Raw genomic sequence first — 24547 nt, 5'->3', positions numbered from 1 at the left:
TTGAGATAAGATTTTATGCAGTGTAAAACAAGAGGGGTTATGCATGCATGCATCATCACTGGTACTGGTATAGGGAGGAAACTCCACTGGAAACACTCTCATCAACATTTATAATGAGCCGCTCAGTTGTCCTCATCTACCTCAGCGAACGTTGGCTTTTGCTCTGAGCAGGAGATGATGAGAATTAGATGTGAGGAGCAAGAACAGTAAGGTAGGCTATGTGCGTGGCATGTGGATTGATGGTGCAGATGAAAGCCCTGTCGGGCTGGAAGTCTAGTGTGTGGTGTTTTCCTGCTGTTGATTGTTATTCAGCATTCATTGTTTTTATACTGATGGCTGTGGAATGCCAGATCCCGCTGTCATCGAGCTAAGTAGAAATTACAGCAGATAGAGGTATAATTTTGTCACTGATAAAACCTACGCTTCCTGCCAGCTCCCACTGTTATTAGCATTGATACTCAGTTTAGTTCAGTGTGAAGGAGAGCAGTGAGTGGATTCTTCTCGAATTACCAGAGTGGTGGACTCTTCTGTCCCTAAATCTATCTCTGCTGATAGAACTAGCAGATTTAGGTTGGAAACTGAAAGAGCAGATGAAATGTGGATGCAAACCTCTTTCCTTATTTATACTAGTCTTGTCGATGCATGTTGCTGGTGTTGAGCTCTTTGAGCATAATTTTACCCAGAGTGGCTTTGTGTTAATGTTATCAACACTTGAGTATGCTTGTGCAATCTGTTCTAATCCAATTCCTGTTCCCCTCTGAGAATCTCTCCTTGCCTGACCACTCGACTCTCTCTGTTTTTCCCTCTGTCCACAGACTCGCAGCGGTCTCATCTGTCCTCTTTCACCATGAAGCTGATGGACAAGTTCCATTCTCCCAAGATCAAGAGGACTCCTTCCAAGAAGGGCAAGCAACTGCAGGCCGAGCCAGCAGCCAAGAGTACTGAGAAACCAGCTAACAAGGTGTGTATGTAGTCATGTGCCAGAAAATAATATGTGTGTATTAAAGGAAATCCATCTCTTTCCCACCTATTCTTTGTTTGTTTGCCTATTTGTGAGAAGATTGTTTTCCTGTCTAATGTTTTGTGCTCCCATATTCCATTGTGTCAGGTATGTGTGTGTGCGAGTCTCCCTGCTTGTTCCCACAGCTTCCCAGTCCCAGTGTGGCGGCTGGGAGCAGGTGTCTTAACCTATAAAGACATAAATGGAACCAGGCCACTTCCTGAATGAACTCTTCAACTCCCTCTTAAGACTTTCTGTGTAATGAGTACAGGAGCAAGATAGAAATATATAACTTGATTTTGACAAACCAGTTACCTTTCATGTCTCATTTAGTACTTTGAGTCTTACAAAGGTTATGGCTCACACACAATTCTAATAATATTGATATAAACCTACTCAAATTAAAGGAGACTTTGCACTTTCATGTGGTATTGATTGAAACATTTCATATTGAATGTGATGAAACAGAGCGAAGAACAGAAAAATAAGCAGCTGTCCAAATAGTTCTGGTCTGGAGTCTAAATTCCCCAGCAACCCTGTAAAGACTAGCAAAGCTGAAAGAGCCTGTTCTATAGAACCAAGAATGCTCCAAGCCACATCACTTGATAGATGGTGTTTTGAACTCCAAGTAAAACAATAGAATAATAGAACCTTAGCACAGAACCCAGACTGTTGTGATGGTTTAAGCACCAAATGAGTTATTTAGTGATGAATGTTATGTGGTATATTCCATTTATGGGTTTCTAAGATGGTTTTTTGCATTACATTTTTTCTTCTAGAAGGTTAGTCGGCTGGAGGAGCATGAGAAGGAAGTGGTGAGTGCCTTGCGCTACTTCAAAACAATCGTGGACAAAATGGTTGTGGAGAAGAAAGTGCTGGAGATGCTTCCAGGTTCAGCCAGCAAGGTGCTTGAAGCCATCTTGCCACTGGTTCAGGTGGAGGCGCGGATACAGCACAGGTGAGCCACGTGTTTTAATAGAACACTGCATAGAACCTTTTGTTTAAGATTTGACCGTGTTTATTCCCACTCACTCCACTGACTTACACCACATGATAAAAGCATTTATGCATCTCTTTCTTTCCATGGGTGACACTATTCACAGTGCATTTGTCAGTTCATTCTCATCATTCTTACCTTTTGTTGCGATTTCTAACATAGCTGGTATTCATGCAGGACATGTTAGAACTGGCTGAATGTAGCCCACCAACACTGAGCAGCCTGTGAGGATTGATCATATGTTGTGCCTGATGACATCCCTCATATGAAGGCTTCCTGCACTTGATGCCTGAAGCTTTTGAGTTGTATTCCTGTGTTAATCCCTGCTGATACGGCACGTTATCAGGACTGTTACTTCTGAGAAAGAGAAACTAATTTTGCCTCTCAAATATATAAAGTGATAGAATGAGTTTTCTTTTGCTGGGTAACGTAATCCTTCCTGCGAAAGTAACCTTAGCTGCTGCATTGTTTGAATTGTGAAGACATGTTAGAACTTTTCTGTCTTTGTCTTCTTGCCTTTCCCTGTCTGTCAGAACAGATCAGTTCACTGAGATGCTACTGTGTGACAAACATTGAAAGAAGGATTTTGTTGAACATTGTGTTGAAAAGTGTACTGCAGTGTTAGATTGTCTACACTGATTTAAATCAATATTAGTTTAACAACCAGGTCAGCAGTGGGTGCGACTCCTATCTGTGGTGTGTCACACAATATTAAGTTGGTTAACATGCTACAGTTAGTATATCTTGTATCTCCAAACTGTGTGGGGCATTCAAAGCAGCAGCCTTGGTCAGAATTCACTGTTCCTGCTTAGTTTTTGTGTAACGTACAGCCGGTGGCTTGCATAGTATTTCTGGGTCAGACCTCTCCGCCCTCCCAACTGCTCCACTATCCCTTAAATCCTTCTTAGCTAAAGATGTCTCCTACTCACTTCAGGGCTAAGCTGTATAGAGTCAGTGGATGGATATTCCAGCAGTGTGAATCAGCTGCAGCATGTTGGTACAGGCCTGTGCCACACCTTAGTGTTGGGTCTGGATGCACCATTCACTACAGGCAGAAACAACATCTTGCTGCCTTGTGTGATGATACAATCTTCTGTCAGCACTAACTAGCTTATTCCAGCCTCAAAACATGCACCCAGGCATGCCTGTAACGCCCTGTAAATATGTAGTTTAATAGGTGATAGATGGAAGTGTGCTATGTGTTCTGGTTTCTCTGTGATATCTTATATTTTTTAAAACATTTGTCAGATTACCTTTTTGACATCCCTCTATTGTGTGTCTTTCTTTCTGCCATCTCTGGTTTCTGTACCTTGTCTCACTTTCTTTACCTCACCTCTTTTATATCTGATCTATATGATAATTTCTTCTGCTTTTTCCGTAATTCTTTTTGCCTTCTCTCCATCGCTTTGCTCTGTTCTGTTCTTACACTGGCCCAACCCTATTCTCACACTCTTCCAACAGTTCGGCACTCTCTTCCTGTCATAACCGTGTGTACCAGAGTCTGGCCAACCTTATCCGATGGGCAGACCAGGTGATGCTGGATGGCATTGACCTGGAGGACAAGGAAAATGTGGCATCTGTCACCAGTGTCATCAAAGCAGTGCTGGATGGAGTAAAGGTAGGAAATGTAGCCTTTAGAGATGTCCATAGTCATCCTAAGGATTCATATCAGGGCCAATCTTGTTCCTAATAAGAATTCTTAATTCTTGGTTTTGTTTTGTTTTGTTTTTTTTAACTCTACTGCCACAGTAGATGTGGTCTCTACTCCTCACTCTCCCCTCCCTTGAGTGCTCCACCCAACGGGAGCTGGGATACACAGTAGAGAGTAGCTTTTATTTTACTTGAGTTGACCAAAGTGCATGTTAAGCACATGTGCCCCAGGGGCACTTCGCCACATCCAGCTCAGCATCTTGGTTACTAGACTGTGAAGCCTCGAGAAAGCCTTTTTTGGCAAACCAGACTCATCTCTTTTTTTTGTCCCACACCTCTTGAACAGCTGTTTGATAAGCAGAACATACACTTGTCCCCTTGTCACCCCTAAACCAGTATAAGTGCAATACCCTGCGTTATTTTAACAGTTGATCCTATTTATCTATATATAAATGTTAAACTTTTGTAGATTAGGTTCAGGGGCCATAAAAAGAACATCCAACAGACTGTAGTGACTTCCCACAGAGACAAGGGCAACACCAAAGCAGCAAACCTCAGAGGGTATACCCAGTCTTAAACAACTCAGAATGAAACTGGAGCCAAAAAACCTAAATGGGAAATCCCTATGGGCTCCATCCTCCTGTGCAGGGTTTTTCCTTCCACTGTTAGATCTAATGCAGCGCCTGCACTTTTTTCCACTTTAGCCAAATGAAAAACACCCTGTGTTGTTTTGGTGAATGGTTATAATAATGGTCTGAAATGATGTGAAAGACATACTTAATAGTTCATCACACCTGCTGTGGTATCTCTCTGTTAACAGGAATTGGTGAAGCTGACCATAGAGAAACAGGAGCAGCCATCAGCCACCACTCCTATTAAATCTGCACCACCTGCTACCACAGCAGAGAGGTGAGCACGAAGCATCCCCTTCAGAATACAAACAGTCAGACACTCATAGCAGTTCATTCATTCAGACAATTTTTATATGTGCAGCAGCGTGTCATCAGAGATGCCCTCAATAGATCGGGAACAAGAGGTCTCAAAAAAGACATCTCCGGCAGCTACTCCTGCAGAGGCTACCTCCGACATGCCAGATGAGGATGTAGCCCCTCCTAAACCCCCCCTTCCTGAGGCCAAGATGGCAGAACTCAGGTGAGGACAACACACACTTTCCAACTGCAGTTGTAAAATTCTGCATTCATCCTCTCACTAGAGATGCTTTTGTTGCATTTAATGGACCTAAATGCAACATTCAAGCATTGGTTTGGTCAAAGTGAAAGTTAATACTGGGCTGAAATGTCAGATCTGTAGGAATTTTTTCGCCTACGGTTTTAACTGATTTCCACTTCCACTTCTTGTAGTTTGTTGAGGTGATAAGTTGTTTTCCAGTTCAGTTTTCCAGTTCAAGTTTTATTTTATTTATTTTGTAATGTTTTGTCACTAGCTAAATTTGGTCATGTGGGAGACATTTTGCACTGTAAACACAAAATGGAAGTGCCCATTCTGCATTCATTCATCACACCTTTTCCACATTAGATTGTTTTCAAAGCATTGTTGGAAATGAGGGATAAGGATAGTTTTTAGGTTATGACTATTGAAGAGGATTTCTTCATATTCAAAAATCCTCAAAATCTTTTTCTAGTTTCACACTTGGGGCTTCAGTATAGCGCAGTTCTATTTTGTTTGTTGCTCTGTCTTTTCCTTTTTTTATTCCATCTCCTGTCTTTCAATTTCTTTCATCTTTGGTTTCCCTGTTGCATCCTGGGAACAGAGCACAGTTGAGTGCTGACGCTGGCCAAAGGAGACCCTCTCAGAAGGAGAAGTATGTTAGTGCTTAGGATCATTCGTCTTCATTAACATCCCACCCTAGACTCCCCATAAAGCATTTGGATTGGATGGAAGTGTTTCCTCCTTGCATGGCTGCATTACTCCAATATTTGTGTCATTTTGGGCATCTCCTGAGAAACACATCCAATCCAAAGTTCAGTGCATGAGAGAGTGTAACTGACCTATGCAGTGTCTTTTTGCTGGCCTCCATATCGTGGTGCCTTACATTCCATTCTTTGCCCACATTTTGACCTGGTATTAACTCTCAGAGAATTTAGGTTTGACAAGCAGGACAGCTTCATGTCATGGTCTCAAGAAGCTAACATGAAACACCCTCACTTTGGGATGACAGTGTGTGTGTTCACCAATTCATACATGGGTTTGTGTCTGCAAACATGTCTGAGAAAGTGTGTTGTGCCTGATTGTCGAATTTGACTTTCAGATAAACACTCCTATTCTGCTGTCTCTCTTTATCTCTTTAATAGTCCTCCACCTGCTCTTCCACCGAAGAAGCGCCAGTCGGCCCCTTCCCCTACAAGAGTGGCAGTGGTTGCCCCTATGAGTCGTGGTTCCAGCCTGCCCTGCAGTGTCCACAGACAGGTCAGAATGAAACTCCATCTCATGATAAGAGATAAGATTAGTACTTCAGGTTCATTTTAGGAGCTTACAGGAAGTACGATAACCAATTAGTTCATCTCTCTGTGTGCAGCAGCAAGACTACGAGCAGGAGATCCTTCAGAGGCGTTTTTCTGGGGGAAGCCACTCATATGGTGGCGACTCTCCACGCCTGTCTCCCTGCAGCAGCATGGGGAAACTCAGCAAGTCTGATGAACAGCTCTCCTCCATGGAGCAGGACAGTGGTCAGTGTTCTCGTAACACCAGCTGTGAGACCCTTGGTAAGAAGGCAAAGATTTCATCAAAACCACAGTCAAATACACAGTTACGTTTGGTGCAGCTTTGATATTTTGCCAGCTGGCAACCAGTCAGTTGCTTATATGCATTGGTCTTGAACAATTTTGATTTCATATATTATAAAGAAGTTATAGCACAAGTAAGTGTTCGTGTGTGTGTGTGTGTGTGTGTGTGTGTGTGTGTAGACATCTAATGTTTACCTTCTCCTTACAATTTCAGACAACACAGAAAATTACGACCCAGATTACGACTTCCTCCACCAGGACTTGTCATCTGGGGAAAACCTCCCCCATATACCAGTGGGAGGGTGCCTGAGTCCCCTGCCTGAGTCTCATAGCGAGTCCTCTTCCCCGGTACCCGGACAGCTTCCTTCACATCCCCGCTTCAGTGCTCCTCCACCCCAGCAGCAGTCCGAATACTGGACACCCCAGCCCAACCAAACTAATCCCTCACAGTCCTCCCGCATCAGCGCACCACCCGCCCTGCCTCAGAAAAAGCGCCGCAGCACCCAGACATCGTCCTTCTCTGATGGATCCAGGGTGCTGTACGAGCGCTACCCCTCTCAATATGACAACTTGTCAGAAGAGGAGCTACACCCTACACCACCATTCCCCCTATTCACACCCATTTCACCCATGCCCCAGACAAATGGAAGTGTTTTCGTCACTCAGTACATGGCCAGCGAGAATGCAGATGTCCCCACCAGCCCACCGCCACTTCCAGAAAAGAAAAGCAGGCACAGTAAGTGAGGCAAATGGAGGGTATGGGAATGTAATTAGAAAACAAGGAAGAAGAAATGAGATGCACAGAAGCAAAGGAAGGGATAAACGATCCAATAGAAGAACGATTAAAGGAGTGAGGTTGATATGGAAAAGGACAGAGAGCTGCACTTCATCAATTCATTGAAGCATAGCTTATATCGGGGAAATATTCCACTGAATAGAGGCAGGAAGTGAATACCAGGATGTGCTACAATGGGTCTGGCTCCAGGGGCACAGAGGGCAACGTCTGGTCATTTCCTGACACACCTGCTACATCACTTCCTCTTAAGCTACTGTATTATGTCATTCCATACAGTCAGACGCTTCTGCATGTTGAAACACTCTTCATACTAATGACTAAATGATAATGATAATTTCAAGTGAACCACTGTCCTGTCAGTTTAATAGGATACATCAGATTTTACACACTGGTGCAGTTTACTTGGTCAATTGGTCAGCCTGTGAAAAAAGTCCATGGTATCGTGTCATATCTTGCGTGGCTCTGGAGGATTTTGTGTATTATATCTAATCCATGTCTCTCCTCCAGTCCTCCAGTACATGCAGTTTGTGGAAGACTACTCCGAGCCGCAGCCATCCGTGTTCTACCAAATGCCACAGAGTGAGAGCATCTACGAGCAGCGCAACAAGCGCTTCCAGGAGGTGTATGGCTTCAACGACTCCTTCAGCAGCACAGACTCTGTCCACGAGCCACTGCAGCCCCCAGCATTGCCCCCAAAACAAAGGCAACTGGTAAGAAACCATGTGCACAAGTATGAGGAAGTGACGCTTTTGAAAGACCAAACTCGTTACTGTGATGTTTTACTAAAATTCTCTAAAGCTTTCGCTGTTAATTATGAGATTATTACCTATTAATGACTGGGTTTAATTATGAGGTTCTACCTAGAGTTCCATGACAGAGAGTTGGTGAGCATGTGAATAATAATAACTAGGGTCTTCAGGGAGCTCAGTACTGGTCCCATTGTCTCCTTTGCTTTATATTATCTGGGATGGAACAAATGGGTAAGAATGCAGATAGCATTCTGGGGCTAAAGTCCATTCCAGTGGTAATCCTCATCAATTTTCTTCTGAGCCCCCTCCTATCGTCTTCTCTCCTCACCCTCCCCTCACCCTCGCTATCTCTCTTCCTCACCGTGTCTGTACCCAACACAGACATCTGTGTGTACATGGAGGTGTTTGGTCGTTAGTAGGAGATAAGACCAGCCGTTATCAGGCTCACATCAGTTGCAATCCACTTATCTAAATCTGGGTCTGTGTCTGGGTTAATTGAGACAACTGTCTGACAGTGAGTCAGTGAAGAGAGGAAATGACAACGTAGGACAGGTCATAGCAGGAGTGGGTTCACAGTGATTAGCCATGTGAGTTTTAAAGAAGACAGTAAGACTGCATTTCATTATGAGGAATGAATATGAAGTTTTTCTGGTAGGTATAAACAATTTGGGTTATTTCCCACTAGATACATACTCACGTACTGCTTTGCCCCAATCAAAGTTTGAGTGTTAAATAATATCTAAAGATTTTTTTGACGTCATACTTCATTATGTAGTCATAAATTTTTAATGTAACATTACCTTCCACACATGTTTGAAGGTCACAAATTTATCTTTGGTTTGCCCTAAAGCTTTGTAGAAATGCAGATGGTGCGTCTGTGGACAGTAAACAGATGACAGTTCTCCAGGGTGTAGCTAGACGTACAGTTTTATAACCCAGGAAAGAAAATAGACTTTGTGGCTGAGTGGCAGTCTACACAGACCACCTCAAGGGCTCTTTCTTCATTCTCTTAGTCCATTGTCCTATTTCTGCCACCACAGACATGTATTTGGAGCCCCGTGCAGAGCATATATTTATATCATTCTGTTGAACTGGGTGTACACATGAACTGCATTCATCCCTGCTCCTGCCACAAGGCCTAATCTGCCTGTGTTTTGGACTTGATGAGATCGTGGCCTAGTGGAATAAGCCTGTTTGCCTCCTCCATAAACCCATGTTCCAGGCTTACATGTTTTGGCGACTTTACATAGCTTTGGGGAAAAAAAAGTAATTTCAGCTGCTGTGGATAAAACATGGGTGAAAAATAAAACATGTTGGGCCTGTTTAGAACCTGTTATAGTTGGCCTGCTCTCTGTAAAGCCCTTAAAGCTCATGACATTAAAAAGAAATTTGTCAACATGTCACATGATACCCTCTGGTTATTAGAGTTTTCCAGGAAAACATGTAACTTAAACATAGGATCTGTAGACTCATTCAGTTATACCTCAGCAGTGGTAGTCTGCTCATTCGCTTCTCTGTTTTAGTTATACTGTATGTGCTGCCTGTGAGCTGATGCATCTCAGCTGAACCACCAGAATCCTCCTCAGCTTTCACCACTTTGACTTCACCACTGTGCCGAACTGATTAAATCTGCTCTAATTCAGCCTTGCTTACTAGCATAATCAACTGTCAACCCATTTTTTCTTCCTTTTATAACTTAACAGCCTCTTTCCTCTTTACCTCTCTTTAACCCCTATTTCTCTCACCCCCTTTTATTTCTACTATTTCTACCTTTCTTTCGTGTTGTTTTCTTCTCAGGCCTCCCATTCTTCCTCCCCCTCTTCCTCCTCTTCCTCCTCTCTCTCCTGCCACCTCCAGCCGTCTGTAGCGGCCATGGAGGAGGTAGGCACTGGGCTGGGCCTCAGCATGTCCGTCTCTAACTCCTACCTGATTGGCCAAGCATCCTTGACCACACCGACGGTGAGTTACCTCTACCCCTATTCCCCAAAATCCCATACCTCCCATCCTCTGTTCTGGCGTGGGTGCTATTTTATGGTCCTGGAATGATCCAGGGATGGCTTGACCTGTATGTGCTCCATATGTGGTGCAGTCTGTTCATCTACCCCTGGCCCCTTTGAGATTTCAAAGGGGCCCATCCGTCAGAAGTTGATGGTTTGGTTGCTGTGTGGTCTTTAATTTCGCTCCTCTACCCTTTCATGTGTACATTTGTATTAACAAGTGTGATTTTGTCCTGTGTTGTGTTTTTGTTTAGCTGAGGCTTTAGATAATAGATATGCTGTGATAATGTGTGCTCAGTGTGGTAGTGTGTAGTGTGTGCAGTTATTTGTTGTGGTTCTGTTTAGCCTATGGCTCCAACACTGTGTGTTGCACTGATGCATCCACATGGCAGGTGATTATTTGACTCATTCCCTCTTTTCACTTTGCCTCAGACATACAGTGAGTGGAGTCACTTGGTTGAGTCTTATGTATGAAAAGTAGCCCCTTGTGGAGTTAACTGGAATATTCCGACCATCAACAAGTTGTTACTAACTGGTGGTTAATCGTTGCTATATTCCAATTACAGCCTGACCCTGACCTCATAGTACACAGACATATGTTCCAGTGGTGTGGTCTGTATTTTAGTGGGGTTGACCTATGATGACCCGATGGTGTGTGAGACACGTCTGGACACAGTGCGGATGTTCTCAGGATATCTCCAGTGGAATGCAGCACCAGATGGTCCTGATAGGAAAACACATTCTTTCTGCTCATCTTTCTTCGTCTCTTCTCTTGTCCCTGTCGTCTTCATCCTCCATCAGACACTGTCCACACACACACACACTATCTCTCTCTTTATTTTGACTTGTCTTGTCCCCACTTCCCCCTCCACAGTTGTCCACAGTTGTCTCCCCGCCCACCCCATATGCACACACACTTCTTCACATCCCATTTATCTGTTTCTGTGGAATGTCTGTATTCCTTGACTCTTTGGGGCAGTGTGTTTTGGGGGGATGTCATGGGCGAGGTAAGACATGGCAGGAAAGCTGCTTTGCATATGTTCATTGGTTAGAGAGAGAAATATGCAGTAGCAGACAGGAATTCCTAAATTTGTGTTGTGAAAAAGAGAAGAAAGAGGAGCCTTTAACTTCCAGCTGACCCTGCATGTCTGTGGGTGAACATGTGCATGTATGTGTGTGTGTCAGTATGGGTGTTTATCAGTGATCTGTGTATGTGCCGTTGTACACTGGTATGGTGAAACAGGGCTGGTATGTGCAACATGTTAAAACAAGTTACCTCTACCTCCCTGCTGGCAGACGTCTTTTCAGCTGTCCACACACTCACACACTCACACACACACACACACACAACATTATTGAGACTTCACTTGTTTAAACACATTTACCTCTAGAGTTGATGCTCTCTTATTTATGTATTTGTATGTCTTGTCATCTTTCATGTTTTCTCACTGAGGATGTTTCTTACACCACTGGTTCTAGTTTTGCATTCCTGGGTATAGAATGTATCTGAAGTGCATTTCATGTTCAGGCACATCACTCCCATAGTCCAGGCTTAATGGAGGTGTTGGAGAATGAAGTGAACACTCCCCCCCTTTGCTTCCTATTGTTCAGCTTCTTTTTCTGTCTGCTCTGTCTTTACCTCTCTAATCCTTTAGTCTCGTCTTTTATTTTTCATTTTTTCTTTCCTGCTTCCGTTCTTTCCACCAATCACAGAGCTTGGACCAGGTTGCCTTGACCAATGCCACCATTCTGGATGGCAGCGGGGGTGGGACCAACGGTTCCCTGGCTGGCTCAATGGGCTCTGTGGCTGTCTGTCTTCCTTCTGAGTCTTCTCTCACTGACTCTCTCCACACCTCAGCGGTGAGCTTACAAAGGCTAGACGTTGGAAGCATAAGCAGGATACTTAAAAGAAGCAGCTCTCTTCGACAGATAATAAAATGTGCTGGAACCCTGACTGACTGGTGTTACATCAGTTTGCTATTCAGTATTGTTGCTTAGATAGAAATATAGTGACTCATTCACTTAGTGGCATCTTGTTGTCATTATCACTACCCACAAACTGTCTGCTGTCTGATTATTGGTCCTCAAAGAATCCCAGTAGAGCATGTTGCACTGCATGTTCTGTTTTGCCAAGAAATAATATTACCTTTTATAATTGATGCACTTGAATGCCACCTGGTGGTCTTGAGGACACTGAGCTGGAAACACACCTCACACTGTACAATACCAGACCTCAGCTAGCTGCTGTCTCTCCCTAGCCGCATATTCACACTTGACGTCTGTCCCACCCTTAGCAAACCCTCTGTGGCCCTCTCCGCTGCCTTACGCCTCGGTTTGTGTCCCTCCTCTTTTCCTGTAGAGCGAGAGCGCGAATGACGAGGGCGGGGAAGGGGAGTACGTCAACTTGTACTCATCCAGCCAGGCCAATGGGGAGCTGCCTCACTCCCTCAGAGTAAGTAGCAGACCGCCACGGGTGAAAGGTCGACTCCATTTTCATGTCCCATCAGTTCAGGATATGAATCAGTTTCAGAGCAGAGACTGAAGTATTTGGAGTAAGGAGTAAGCCTGTTTGACTGACAGACATCTCTCACCAGTCGTCTGTTGCACTGAGCAGCTTTTATTAATTCATTTCTTGAACTGATGGCACTGAAATAGAATGTAAATGTAGCCAAACCTGACCGAGCCTGACTTCAGGTTCACAGGTTTGCCTGCGAGGGACTCGTGTTGTGGTTGGTGTCTGTGGAAAAGATGTCCATCTGTATGTTTTTTTTTTTGACTGCCTGGCTGGTGATTGCTGTCTCTCTGGCTGCGCTTCAACTGTAACAAGCATTTAACCTTGTTTCAATCTAACACCTGACATCACCACTCCAAACGGGATTCTCAATGGTTCACCGGTTTTCAATTTTCCAATAACCTTCCCCATAACAGCTTGTGTGCACCTGTGCATGTGTGACAGTGCACGCGTGTGTGGTTGTTTCTGTATTCCTTTGGGCCAGTGTGTGCACTCTGGATTTATTTTAGGCATGGTGGGATGTGGTGTGTGTAAATGGGAGTGAGAGGAGACAGTCACTGAATATGTGACTGTATTTGCAGTTTTCCATTTGGTGCAGTTTCAGTATTGGAAGGAGAGTTCTACTTTCTGGTGTCTTTCTGTTTGGGGTTTTTCCCGCTCATAATGAAGAAAAGCTGCGTTAGCCCTTTACCTTATCTGTGTCAACACTATTAGGGAGTGATAGATGTTTATGCAAAGCATCCATCCTCCACTCTAGCAAACATGTCCTGGTGTTCTGTGTGCTCTCGTCAATAGCCAGCCTCCTGTCACTGCATGGAACTATTCACCAGTCGTACGTGTACAGCTGTACAGATGTTGATTTTTCCATTTCCATCCATTGATTAGGAAGCAATCGTCACTGATGACGCACTTCAGGACCCCACCCCTCAGATACCATCCACCAATAGCAAAGAGGCTTTGGACAAAGAAAGGTAATGACCATAATGTTTGTGTCATATGTTATGTTGAATTAATCAGCTTATTATTTCCAAACGAACCTGGGTGCAGACCCTATGGCTGACCACAGCAGCATTTGGAAGTTGTTCATCTCTCCACGGTTGAGGGGTAACCCAAATAATGGAAAAAAGTTGCCAACTTTAGATCAAGATTAAAAATGCGTAAATCTTGGTCGCAATCCGCCATCTTGTCTGCAGCCGGGTTCGTCTTATCATTTCAGCTTTAGGATGTAGTATGGGTTTGGGACACAGCTGCCTCAGAGCGATGTGAATGTGCCTGTTCTGATGAGGGTGTGTGTGTGTGTGTGTGTGTGTGTGTGTGTGTGTGTGTTTTAGGAGGCAGAAGTCAGCAGAGTCGGCTGGGAGTGATGAGGAAGATGTGGATGAGCTCTCCCTGATAGACCACAAGGAGATTATGAACAGGATAACACTAAAACAGGAAGTACGATGATGCTGGACACTGTTTTTAGAAATTTGTTGTGACAGAACTGTGCAGCACCAGCGCATGCAGCACATTTTATCCTGTTAGTTCAGCACAGGCTAAAGGTCACCGTGAGTCACTCAGATGTGAAATCAGATCTTGAGATGCAGCACTGATAGCCACTGCTGCCCTCTGGAGCTTAGTGTCTGAAATTGCAGAGTTCAAACTGCCAAAGCACCCCCCTCCTCCTCCGCCTCTCGGTGGTGCAGTCTGAAAGACAGATGTGTTAAAAGTGCTGCCCACAATTCTGAAGGCTGGGGCCAATATGACAACAGTGATTTACAAAGGAGATTGAGAGAGATTAGAAATGCGAGGATGAAAGATGTATAGACTGTGGTGACATTAGGTAGAGCTGTGACAGAAAACATATTGCAGTGGTGGAGCTTTTATCATTCACGTCAAGTCTGACTTTTTCTTCGTCATCAGACTATCTGGTGCAGGACAGGGAGAGGTGGGGGTTGTTTGGAGGAAGAGGCAAAGCAGGACAGGAGGAGGAGAAAAGGTGCAGGCTACGTTTTGGGCTAGACTGCATCACTGCACATCAACCCTCTCCACTCTTTTTCTCTCCTGTTTTCAATCTCATCCACCTTTTTATTGCCTGTAGCTCACTTGCTCTCCTTAATTTTCCCAGAACGATGATGGCCCTGATGTTCGTGCCGGATCAGGAGATATTCTGTTAGTCCACGCTACAGAAACAGACCGCAAAGGTACAGTATAGATTGCAGATTACCAATGTGTTATTACTCTTGTGATGTCCTCATCTGAGGCGCATTTAATATAGCCTCTGTCCCTCTCTGGGTGAGTTATTTGCAATGTGTTGGTCTGGGTTATGTAGCCTTCACATTTCCTGATGCCTTTTCAGCTTTAGTCAGTTAATTGGGAGCATTGACTGCATGTCAGCTGAAATAAGCCTCTTTTTTTCTGTGTTTTTCCCTGACAGATCTTGTTTTGTACTGTGAAGCCTTTCTGACTACATATCGGACTTTTATAACCCCTGAGGACCTCATTAAGAAGCTACACTACAGATATCCTTTTCGAATCACTCAACGTGTCACTGAGCTTTAATCACTATTTTGTTGGCAGAAGACTGTTTGCTTAGTTTTATTCTTTATCCTTATTTACCAGAAAGAAAGAAAGGTTTGTTTATGTTGTTTGTTTGCTCTTATTCAGATCTTTCATTCATATGATTTCACAGATGGAGACCCACAGTAACACCATTATACTGTGTTAATGGATGCCAGTCTAAATCACCACTGAAACTTAGTGGGGCTTCTTGTGATTGTGTGTCTTGTTTAATGACACCTCAAGAGAGTTTTTGTCATGAACTTTTCCCAGCTGTGAATCACTGGCTCTCTATTGCTATTCTGATGTTTTGCCATTGCTTTGTAGATCTGAAACATATTAGTTGTTTAATGAATTACTCAACGGACAGTTATCAGTACCTATTTTAATCCTGTGTCTCTTTGAATGTACTGAATTTTGAGCTTGTTATCGACCTTAAAACCAACTGAAGACATCACCTTGGGTTTTAGTGACCTATGATGGACTGTTTGACTGACATTTAGTAGACAGTACTATATCACAATACTGTAATTATTTTGATTACTATGTACTATAATGCTGTGTGTATGCTTGCAGTGAGGCTGAGAGAGAACTGCAGTGTTAAAAAGAAAACTCAATATGTGCCATGACAGTGTTTTAGTGCATTTAATGCACCAAAAATAAAATAGTTTTTAATTTCAGCAGAATCAAAGACACTATGTAGTAAAAGTGTGTAGTAAAATGATTGAACTGATTAGTATTGATATTGTATTATAAATGTCTCATCTCATCCCTTAATGCAGCACCTTGACTGTGTGAAAAAAATCTTGTAATGGTTTAATGAAACATGTTATATTTTGCTATGTGTATGTAGTATTGTTTGCTTTGTCCTTGACCACATAGCACATACACCAGGTTCTGCCACAGTCCGGACACCTTCAAGAAGCGAGTCAGCAAGAACACATTCTTTGTGCTGGTTCGTGTGGTGGATGAGCTGTGGTGAGTAGGACTTAATCTGAGTAACATCTCATCAGATGTGGAGGTGAAAAAGTCCCTACGTCTGCAGATCATTCAGACCTCTGTTCAAATTTCCCTCTGACTGATATTTTTCATAACTGTGCACATTTGCTCAATATGTTTTTTGGGGTCCCCCCCCTCCCCCTTCTGCTCTTCTGTTTACCCCATAATTTTAATCGCTTCCTCTTCCTCTGTCTGGCAGCCTGGTAGAGCTGACTGAGGACATTTTGAAACAGCTGATGGACCTGGTGTTCACGCTGGTGTGCAATGGCGAACTCAGCCTTGCTCGTGTACTCCGCAAGAACATCCTGGATAAGGTTGAGCAGAAGAAGCTCCTGCGCTACACTAACTCCCTCAAACCCCTTGCTGCCCGAGGGGTCTCTGCAAGGTACTGTAGAGGGGTTCAGCTCTTTCTGAGACTTGTACAGGGTGTGTTGATCATGCCTACCATTGACTGATCATCAGGAACCACAAGAATACTTAAACTGAAAGTCATTCCCAGATCATGTTCTTAATGATCTGATAATGTTTCCGTGGTATCCAGTATTGAAACACGCTGCACAATGCCTCTCCAGTTCACTATGCCTTATTCCCCAGATGTGTTCAGCTAGCCTGCCTTCATCAGGGTTATGTCTGAGGCTGCTTTCTGTTTCACTTGTGTGACTGTCAGTTTACAAAACAATGTTAACGTTAACAATTTAAAATACATTTTACAAAATATTTTACACTTCTAGTGGATACAGGCTTTAAAGGTCAAAATACAAAAGCTATTGTTTTACTACAGTGAGCCACTACACTCTGAGCCAATTAGGAATGTTTTTTTTTTTTTGACCCAAAGAGAAAAAAACCTGCAGAGCTGTAGTGTCCACATAAGAGCAGCAGCAAAGTTCAATGATGTGAGCTAATGATGTGACTTTGCCCTTTTAAAGCTACAATTAACCATGCATCTATCTGCCAATTGTTGTGGACGCAGTCGAAATATGCCTTTAAAATGGCAAAGTCCATATTCTAATCTAATTCTACAAACTGTTCATTTCCCTTTCCAGTTTGTGAATTTGGCTAATCTGCAATGTCAACATTAAAAGCTAAAGTATGATAATGGTTTGTGTATCCTAATAGGCCTGGAACACTTCATGACTTCCGCAGTCATGAGATAGCTGATCAGCTCACTCTTCTAGATGCTGAGCTCTTCTATAAAATCGAGGTGAGGTGGCTTCTTTGTATTCGAGTTAGCTGTCAATCCTTCCTCTGAGCTCTAGACAGTGAACCCCAACTTTTTTTTTTTTTTTTTTTTAACTCTTCTATTTTACTGTTCAGATTCCTGAGGTCCTGCTTTGGGCCAAGGAGCAGAATGAGGAGAAGAGTCCCAACCTGACTCAGTTCACAGAGCACTTTAACAACATGAGCTATTGGTAACTCCAAAACCACATACTCGCCTCTTATTTGTCATGGCTTTATAAATGTTGACACCTTTCTGTTCTGTGTCTTTGTGCTCTAGGGTCCGCTCGTTGATAATACAGCAGGAGAAAGCCCAAGACAGAGAGAAGCTGCTTCTCAAGTTCATCAAGATAATGAAGGTGAGTCACTTTACACTTACATATCCTCGTTATCTTAGAGGTTTCTTATTGTTTAACACTACATTGTTCATACACATTTCTCATTACAGCACTTAAGAAAGTTAAATAATTTCAACTCCTACCTGGCAATACTGTCAGCCCTGGACTCTGCCCCCATCAGGAGACTGGAGTGGCAGAAACAGACCTCAGAGGTGAGAGGACTGTAAGATTTGCATGACAGGAGTTATATCATATTTCAGTGTCCTGTCCAGTGATGGTGCAGTTTAATGAAGATCTCTCTCTGAACATACACATGTGTGTACATTGATTGTGGGGAAGTATGATGGTTGTGTTGATCACGTTTGTCACTTATACATGCTCCTTATTCTCTCTCCATCAGGGACTAGAGGAATATTGTACTTTGATTGACAGCTCCTCCTCCTTCAGAGCATACAGAGCTGCACTGGCTGAGGTGGAGCCTCCATGCATCCCGTACCTGTAAGTGAAAAAGTGTTTACATTGATGTTTGAACTGATACAGGGCTGGTACTCAATCACAACATGGCACCTCAACACATTTGAATTTATTTAGCCTGTCCTCCTCATCCTCTCCTCAGGGGTCTCATCCTCCAGGACCTGACCTTCGTCCACCTGGGGAACCCCGACCTCATTGACGGGAAAGTCAATTTCTCCAAACGCTGGCAGCAGTTCAACATTCTGGACAGCATGCGGCGCTTTCAGCAAGTGTAAGTCCATTGGGATGACTGATGAAAAGATGTATTAATTGAAAGCTTTGGAAACATCAATCAGAGTAATAAATGCCATCATTTGTTTTCCACTGGCAGGAAATATAATGTGTGCCTACTTTGTTTTTCATTAAATTTTAATAACATAAAACATTGCTGTCATCTCCACATGGGCTGTTTGTTTTCTCTATAATGAATTACTGCATTCATCAAACCTCGGCCTCTTCTTATCTCAGGCATTATGAGCTGAAGCGCAACGAGGACATTGTCTCTTTCTTCAACGACTTCAGCGACCACCTGGCAGAGGAGGCCCTGTGGGAGCTGTCGCTGAAGATCAAGCCCAGAAACATCACCAGGCGTAAGACAGACCGCGAAGAGAAAACCTAGGGCCCCCGTGGGCCTCTAAGACTGACCTCCAACTGTGCTTCATGACACTAACTCCACTTTACTACAGACTGAGAAAAAGACAAATGGAAGCTATTTGCTGGAGCTAATGGGAGATTCACTGTGGGGAACAGAACAAACTACAGATAACTGAAGCGTGGCCAAGGTTTACAAGAGCTCTGCTGCTCTGGGAGATTATAATTGGGATTACTGTGGTTCTGACGTTTAGATAGGGAGAGATTCAGTGACTATGATGAAGCGGGAGGAAGCCTGGTGCCAAGGAGGAGTGAAGAATCGCACAGAGCGGGCAGGGAGACGCTACGGAAATAACCAAAGTCTGCTCCCTGGGCTCTCTGTTTTAGACTTGGAGCGGTTGCTTGTGTGAGATTGAGCTGAATGGTCCATTATTGTCCAAGTTGCTCCTTCCTCTACCTGTATGTATGTGCCATTTGTTGGTTATCCTTTGCAACCCATCTCCCTGACTCACAAGCTCCTCTCGAGCAGCAGAACCTCGACAGCAGCCTGTTATGAACTGTGATGTCAGTGTGCAGGCTGCGCACCGAGAATCTGCTGAGGGAGCATGAGGGGATTTGAAGAGAGGATGGCCATTAGACTGGAACCTATGAGTTTGTTTTGAAACATTTTGTGTAAGAATCATGTATGGTTATGAAATGTATTATATACAGTGCTCCACACTCCTTTTGTTCTTAAAAAGGATGTTTATGCTTATGAGAAAAGCTTAGCTTCTCCCAAGTGCCATACATATGTGCACTAAAAAAAGCAAAGCAACAACACAAAAAGATAAATTACTAAAGATGCTGTGATCTGTGTATGTCATAAAGAATCATTGTGTGCCGTGTTCCAAGTGTAGAGAACCATCAGGCAATCACAATCATGTCCCAGTCATGTCGGTGTGTGAAAGAGTGTTTGTGTGTGACTGAAGTCCTCGGTGACTTGTGTGTTTGTCATTCCAAAATGTGCTGTAGTTAAATCATTTTGATTCCTTTTTGGAATAATGGTCAACACCAACACATCACACTGTGCTCTCAATCTCCAATAAAACAGCTCTGTTTCTATACAGTGTTGGCCAAAAGCTTCATTTCCGCTGTCAAAAAATGTAAGACTGACTATTTAGATCATAATTCCCATTTATTGTTGTATACAATGGTGACTGGAAAACGAACTTAAAAAAGATAAGGCAAATCTGCAATATTAGATAATGAACAGGAAGCACTAAGTACCAATCCAGGTACCAACTGCACAAGTGAAACATTAATATGGACCTAATTTGATTTCAATAAGTTATTAAAAACAAAAATACATTAGTATGAATACAATTTAAATATATTATGGTAATCTCCATTAGAGCAACAAAACTAAGGACAAAGTCAAAACTGGCTCCCATTTCAGTAATGGATCATCTGACTACAGTTAACCAGTATTCTGGGTTTGGAAAGCAAACAATTTGCATATTAGTTATGCACCAGTAATTACAGAAACATATTTATTAAACAGGTTGCAGCTCTGGCAGCTTGCAACATGCGACTGTGTGTAATATTTCATAAAAGGCTGCAGAGGCTGTGACTGGCAACATGGTTGCTGATTCACTCTGCACAAATCAACTAAAAGCTTGTATTCACAGTCTGGATACATCATCCACACAGGCTCAGTGAGGCCGGCTGCTGGGCTCCAGCAGGATCCTCTTTCCTGGAGGATTAGTAGCTCCATTCTGCAGGTCACCCTGCTCAGAAATAGCCCGTTTCAAGCCCCGTCCCTGGCCGTTGATGGACCCACGCTGCCATTTACAGATGTCTCCGTTCAGAATATCTTGGATGTGCTGCACAATGAGGTTGATGGCCACTGGTGAGAGACATGAAGAATTTGTCAAGCACATATGATGTTGGAGAAACTGGCACCATCACTGTGAGAAAAATCACATACCCATGTTGTCGACTCCCCTTGGAATGATGACATCTGCATACTTCTTTGTCTGGGAAAGAAAAACATGTTCTTAAAAATACAAGGAGGTGGCTCTGAGAGGCACAAAATTAATGAAGACCATAATACTTACAGGCAAACAAAACTCCTCAAAAGCAGGCTTGACAAACGTTGTATATTGAGTGAGAATCTGCTCCAGATCTCTCCCTCTGTTCATGTCCCTCAGAACTACAAAAAAATTAGGTCAAATCAATGATGCACTGCGACAACATTTGGAATACTGTGTGTGTAACAGAGACGATATTACCTCTACGAGAGAGTCTGACATCAGAATCTGTGTCTACAAAGAGCTTCATGTGAAACATATCACGCACTTTCTGGGGGTAGAAGACCAAGATCCCCTCAAACAGGACCACATCTGCAGGGTACACTGTGATCCTGTCTTCTAACCTAGAAACAAACACAGCTCTCATGCTGAGGCACTGAAACTGAGGATTTCTCTTTGGAATTTCATCAGTGTAAAAATGCTTCCTTCGTACCTGGAATGGGTGACAAAGTCATACGTTGGCACTTCAACCACCGTTCCCTCCACTATGTCCTTCAGGGTTTTGTACATTAACTCGTTATCGAATGCCTCTGCAAAACATTAAACAAAAAACAGAACTGGGTCCAAGAGAAGTTTGTGGCCGAGGTTTTTAGTTTGTAAAAATCAATCAATGAATAAACTGCCAGCACAATGTATAATTCAGAATAAGTGATGATGAAGATGGTAAGTAAGAAAAATATTCTAAAGTAGTGTTCAGTGAAGCACACTATTGATAGTTCTTAGAAAAAGGAGGGTTGACAGACGGTCAAATTAATTGTGAAATACACATTGATATCTATTGTCTACAAACAACCAGAACAGGTTTGAGTACACACTGACCTAGTACGCAATGCAATCTTTCAGTGTAACACAGCAGACCCACACAAGTACATTTACTCATGTACTGCACTTGAGTATTTCTTTTTTTCTACTTCTCAGAAGAAAATATTATAACATATTTGTTTGATAGCTTCTAATTTTATTTTTTGTACTTTAAGTATATTTTATGTATTTGTTTGAATAATCTACATCATGATTTCAAACTAGCAATTTACTGGGCACCATTTTACAGGCTGGAAATTAAAATATGTATTCACAGTCCAAAACCAAAAGATTCTTACTCTAATCTAGGACAAAGGGAAGAAGCAAATATAGAATATTTGAAAAACTGACTCCAAACAGTGACTGAAAAGTTGCCATTTTGGGCCCCGGGCCTACCTGGGTGATCAAAGTTGTACTGGCCCTTCAGCGCCTTCGCCTTCTGTTCTGGAGTCAGGACTCTGTAGAAGCTGTCCTGGCTTATAATCGCCACCTTCCTCTGACGATGGTCCACCTTGTTCTGACCCAGGAGCTCCATGATCTTGGCGCAAACTGTTGACTATGACAGAAAACGTCTTTCAGTGATGTGTTGCTATTTAGGGTGTGTCATGAAGCCTTATTGAGATAAACTAGCGCAGACAAATCAAAATCTACTTTGTGACAGTATCCTGGCGAACACTTCTAATTATTTCGTATATCCAGTCAGCTGTCGGTGTTGCATTGGGAGGGAACTGACAATTTCACAACAGCATCTTGTTAGCTTTATGGACCCCGCTAAACTGCCCAAAGGCGCGATAACAAATGCAGTAAAAATTACTACTGAAATCTGGTTGTAGTTCATTTATTCATAATTAACTAAAGTATGTACTACGAAGGGGGCGTGTCATATGGTTTGACAGTTTTATTACAGGCTAATGTTGGCGGTGCTAGCACACCAGGCTAAGCTAGCCTAGATACTAATTTCCACGCTCCGGGAGATCTGAAGCCAGAATAGGGACTGACCTTTCCGCTGGCGGTTCCACCGCTGACTCCGATTAGGAAAGGACGATGCCGTGGCCTCTCTTCCTCGTCCAAAGTTCCGAAGGCATCCATTGCAGTCCAGCAGTGGAAAAAGACTGCACAAAACTAGCTAGCCTTGCTGAGTGCTAGCCGTAGCGACAACACGCAGTTCTCGCGAGAACTAACGCTCTCTCAACCCAAGTATCATGACGCCCAAAGAGCAGAACTGCATTCAATATTAACAGAAATACGAGAATAATACTAATTATATACATGAATACAATATCAATAATTTACCTATAGAGTATAAAGTGTTTCTCAATTTCATGAATGACAACAAAACAAAACTTTTTTTTTATTATTGCATTAAATATAAACACTTCACTATATATACAGTTAATATAAACATTATTGACTGGTAACCTGTCCAGGGTGTACCCCTGCCTTTCACCCGAGAGAGAGCTGGGATAGGCTCCAGCAGATCCCCGTGACCCTGGCTTTCAGGAAAAAGCGGGTACAGAAGATGGATGGATGGATAAACATTATTGTTTTTCTGGATTGTGGTCAGATTTTTCAGCATCTTCCTCACATTGTGACTTGTCTTTGCTGGACTCATCCACCACAATCTCAAAAGGAGTATTTTCTTCAATCCTCATCACCGTCTCTCCTTTGGCAGCAAGGATCTCCTCAATGTTTCTAAAGCATAAAGCAACACAGGGCATGAGTGGTTTAGAAATACAAAACACCTACAGGTGTTAGTAAATCAAAGATATATATATATAGATATATATATCTATATATATTTTTTAATTTTTAGTTGTTTTACTCTGAAATGATCTCAGCTGTGGTGTTTGTCGTTCTTCTTCTGAATTCTTGCCCAAATCCATCTAATCCTCACTCCCCAATAAAATGTATCTTCCACACTTACCTATCTCAATTTAAATGTTCAAGCTAAGAAAAAACAGCGTTATGAGTGAGCTGAAATAGTTTTGGCATCATATGAGCTGAGAAGCCACCAGCAGCAACCAACCTCTTCCCTTCTAGGTCAGAGAACCAGCTGAGGTTATCAGCAATGATGTGGTGATTCTTACATCCTGGGCATGTCACTATCACTACACCTTTGTGGTAAGCCAGCTTTGAAATCCTCTGCATGGTCCTAGTGGAGCAAACCTGCAAACATAGCACAGCCTGCATGTCAGAGTTATGAATTTGCATGACATCTAAACTGTTTTAGGATTTTAAAATAAAATAACTTTAACAAAATAAGAGTAAAACATTTGTTGCGTTACCTTGCATGTGTAAATGAGATGATAATGTGTGGACTGGATCTTGCCAACAGTGTCGCTTCTAATATTCGGTGAAGTTGAGAGTTGACGTCTTTCGGCAGGTAACAAAGAAGGAAAACTACCCAGATGTTGTGAAGGCTGCGGAGTTCCCGGAGAACGGCAGTGAAACCCGGAGCACGGTCTGGACCGAGCTGAACGACGATAACATCGAAACAACGTGGTGCCAGTGAACGCCGACCAAGAACAATGCGCTGAATGTAAGTGGGCAAAACATTTCTGTAAAAACATCATTAACAGCTAATGTGTTCAGGAGCGTAGGAATTATACGCGATTTCATCAACGTGTTTTTTGTCGCGGTTTCATGACATCATATCCACTAAAAGGGGTTTTTTTTTTTAAATAAACTTTATTAACTTAGAAATTTTATAAAAACAAACGGGATAACATTTCAGTAAGACGAGTAATCATATCCTTAGAGACTGTACATGTTTGTGACACCAAAATACGGGTCTGCACATGTTTATGGACACGATTTCTACATGAGAATTGAGGTGGTGGTGGTCAGCTTGTGAGAAGACAAACTTGCAAAAGAGTAATCACCGTGTTTACTTGGAGTTGATTTTTTTAGTAGAAAGGGTACAAAGAGAAAATCTAAGTAATTATTCGTTTAAATTTTGGTGAAATATCCTAATGTGAAATCAAGTCAGTTCTGTGAAGCCAACCACCAGAGGGTGATAATATGCAGACTTTCTCAAA

The 24547-nt window shown here is 42.8% G+C and overlaps 3 protein-coding genes across 15 annotated transcripts in view; 1 reads left to right on the top strand and 2 right to left on the bottom strand.

Annotated features, from left to right (window-relative positions):
- The window catches only part of rapgef1b (Rap guanine nucleotide exchange factor (GEF) 1b), a 37906-nt gene extending 18166 nt beyond the window's left edge, over positions 1–19740 (top strand). The window contains exons 2-27 of one of the 13 annotated variants that reach the window (XM_026297545.1): positions 816–961; positions 1780–1958; positions 3459–3615; positions 4468–4556; positions 4644–4799; positions 5419–5469; positions 5960–6074; positions 6187–6370; positions 6606–7127; positions 7695–7897; positions 9734–9895; positions 11647–11793; positions 12293–12385; positions 13331–13416; positions 13777–13882; positions 14553–14628; positions 14862–14946; positions 15869–15961; positions 16182–16367; positions 17099–17183; positions 17297–17391; positions 17478–17556; positions 17646–17747; positions 17936–18033; positions 18152–18280; positions 18517–19740. In XM_026297545.1, coding sequence (XP_026153330.1) covers positions 816–961; positions 1780–1958; positions 3459–3615; positions 4468–4556; positions 4644–4799; positions 5419–5469; positions 5960–6074; positions 6187–6370; positions 6606–7127; positions 7695–7897; positions 9734–9895; positions 11647–11793; positions 12293–12385; positions 13331–13416; positions 13777–13882; positions 14553–14628; positions 14862–14946; positions 15869–15961; positions 16182–16367; positions 17099–17183; positions 17297–17391; positions 17478–17556; positions 17646–17747; positions 17936–18033; positions 18152–18280; positions 18517–18667 — 3575 coding nt within the window. In that variant the 3' untranslated portion in view covers positions 18668–19740. Of the gene's footprint in view, positions 1–815; positions 962–1779; positions 1959–3458; positions 3616–4467; positions 4557–4640; positions 4800–5418; positions 5470–5959; positions 6075–6183; positions 6371–6605; positions 7128–7694; positions 7898–9733; positions 9896–11646; positions 11794–12292; positions 12386–13330; positions 13417–13776; positions 13883–14552; positions 14629–14861; positions 14947–15868; positions 15962–16181; positions 16368–17098; positions 17184–17296; positions 17392–17477; positions 17557–17645; positions 17748–17935; positions 18034–18151; positions 18281–18516 lie in introns of all 13 variants that reach the window. The other 12 variants (XM_026297544.1, XM_026297543.1, XM_026297542.1 and 9 more) reach the window with 12 other exon arrangements.
- Positions 19741–19792: 52 nt separating this feature from the next.
- On the bottom strand, positions 19793–22725 carry uck1 (uridine-cytidine kinase 1). The gene is made up of 7 exons (XM_026298361.1): positions 22509–22725; positions 21906–22065; positions 21142–21238; positions 20910–21052; positions 20736–20830; positions 20606–20654; positions 19793–20524 (listed from the first exon to the last, which is right to left on the bottom strand). Exons 1-7 carry the CDS (start codon positions 22596–22598, stop codon positions 20331–20333), a joined length of 828 nt encoding a protein of 275 aa, XP_026154146.1. The 5' UTR covers positions 22599–22725; the 3' UTR covers positions 19793–20330.
- Positions 22726–22905: 180 nt separating this feature from the next.
- Positions 22906–24160, bottom strand: dnlz (DNL-type zinc finger). Its single transcript, XM_026298362.1, has 3 exons — positions 23795–24160; positions 23536–23675; positions 22906–23201 (listed from the first exon to the last, which is right to left on the bottom strand). Exons 1-3 carry the CDS (start codon positions 24080–24082, stop codon positions 23048–23050), a joined length of 582 nt encoding a protein of 193 aa, XP_026154147.1. The 5' UTR covers positions 24083–24160; the 3' UTR covers positions 22906–23047.
- Positions 24161–24547: the final 387 nt, after the last annotated feature.

This window comes from Mastacembelus armatus, chromosome 12 (assembly GCF_900324485.2).
Source record: "Mastacembelus armatus chromosome 12, fMasArm1.2, whole genome shotgun sequence".
NCBI classification, from domain to species: Eukaryota; Metazoa; Chordata; class Actinopteri; order Synbranchiformes; family Mastacembelidae; genus Mastacembelus; species Mastacembelus armatus.
Note: the sequence above shows the minus strand (reverse complement) of the source record. Positions and strands in the feature narration are given on the sequence as shown.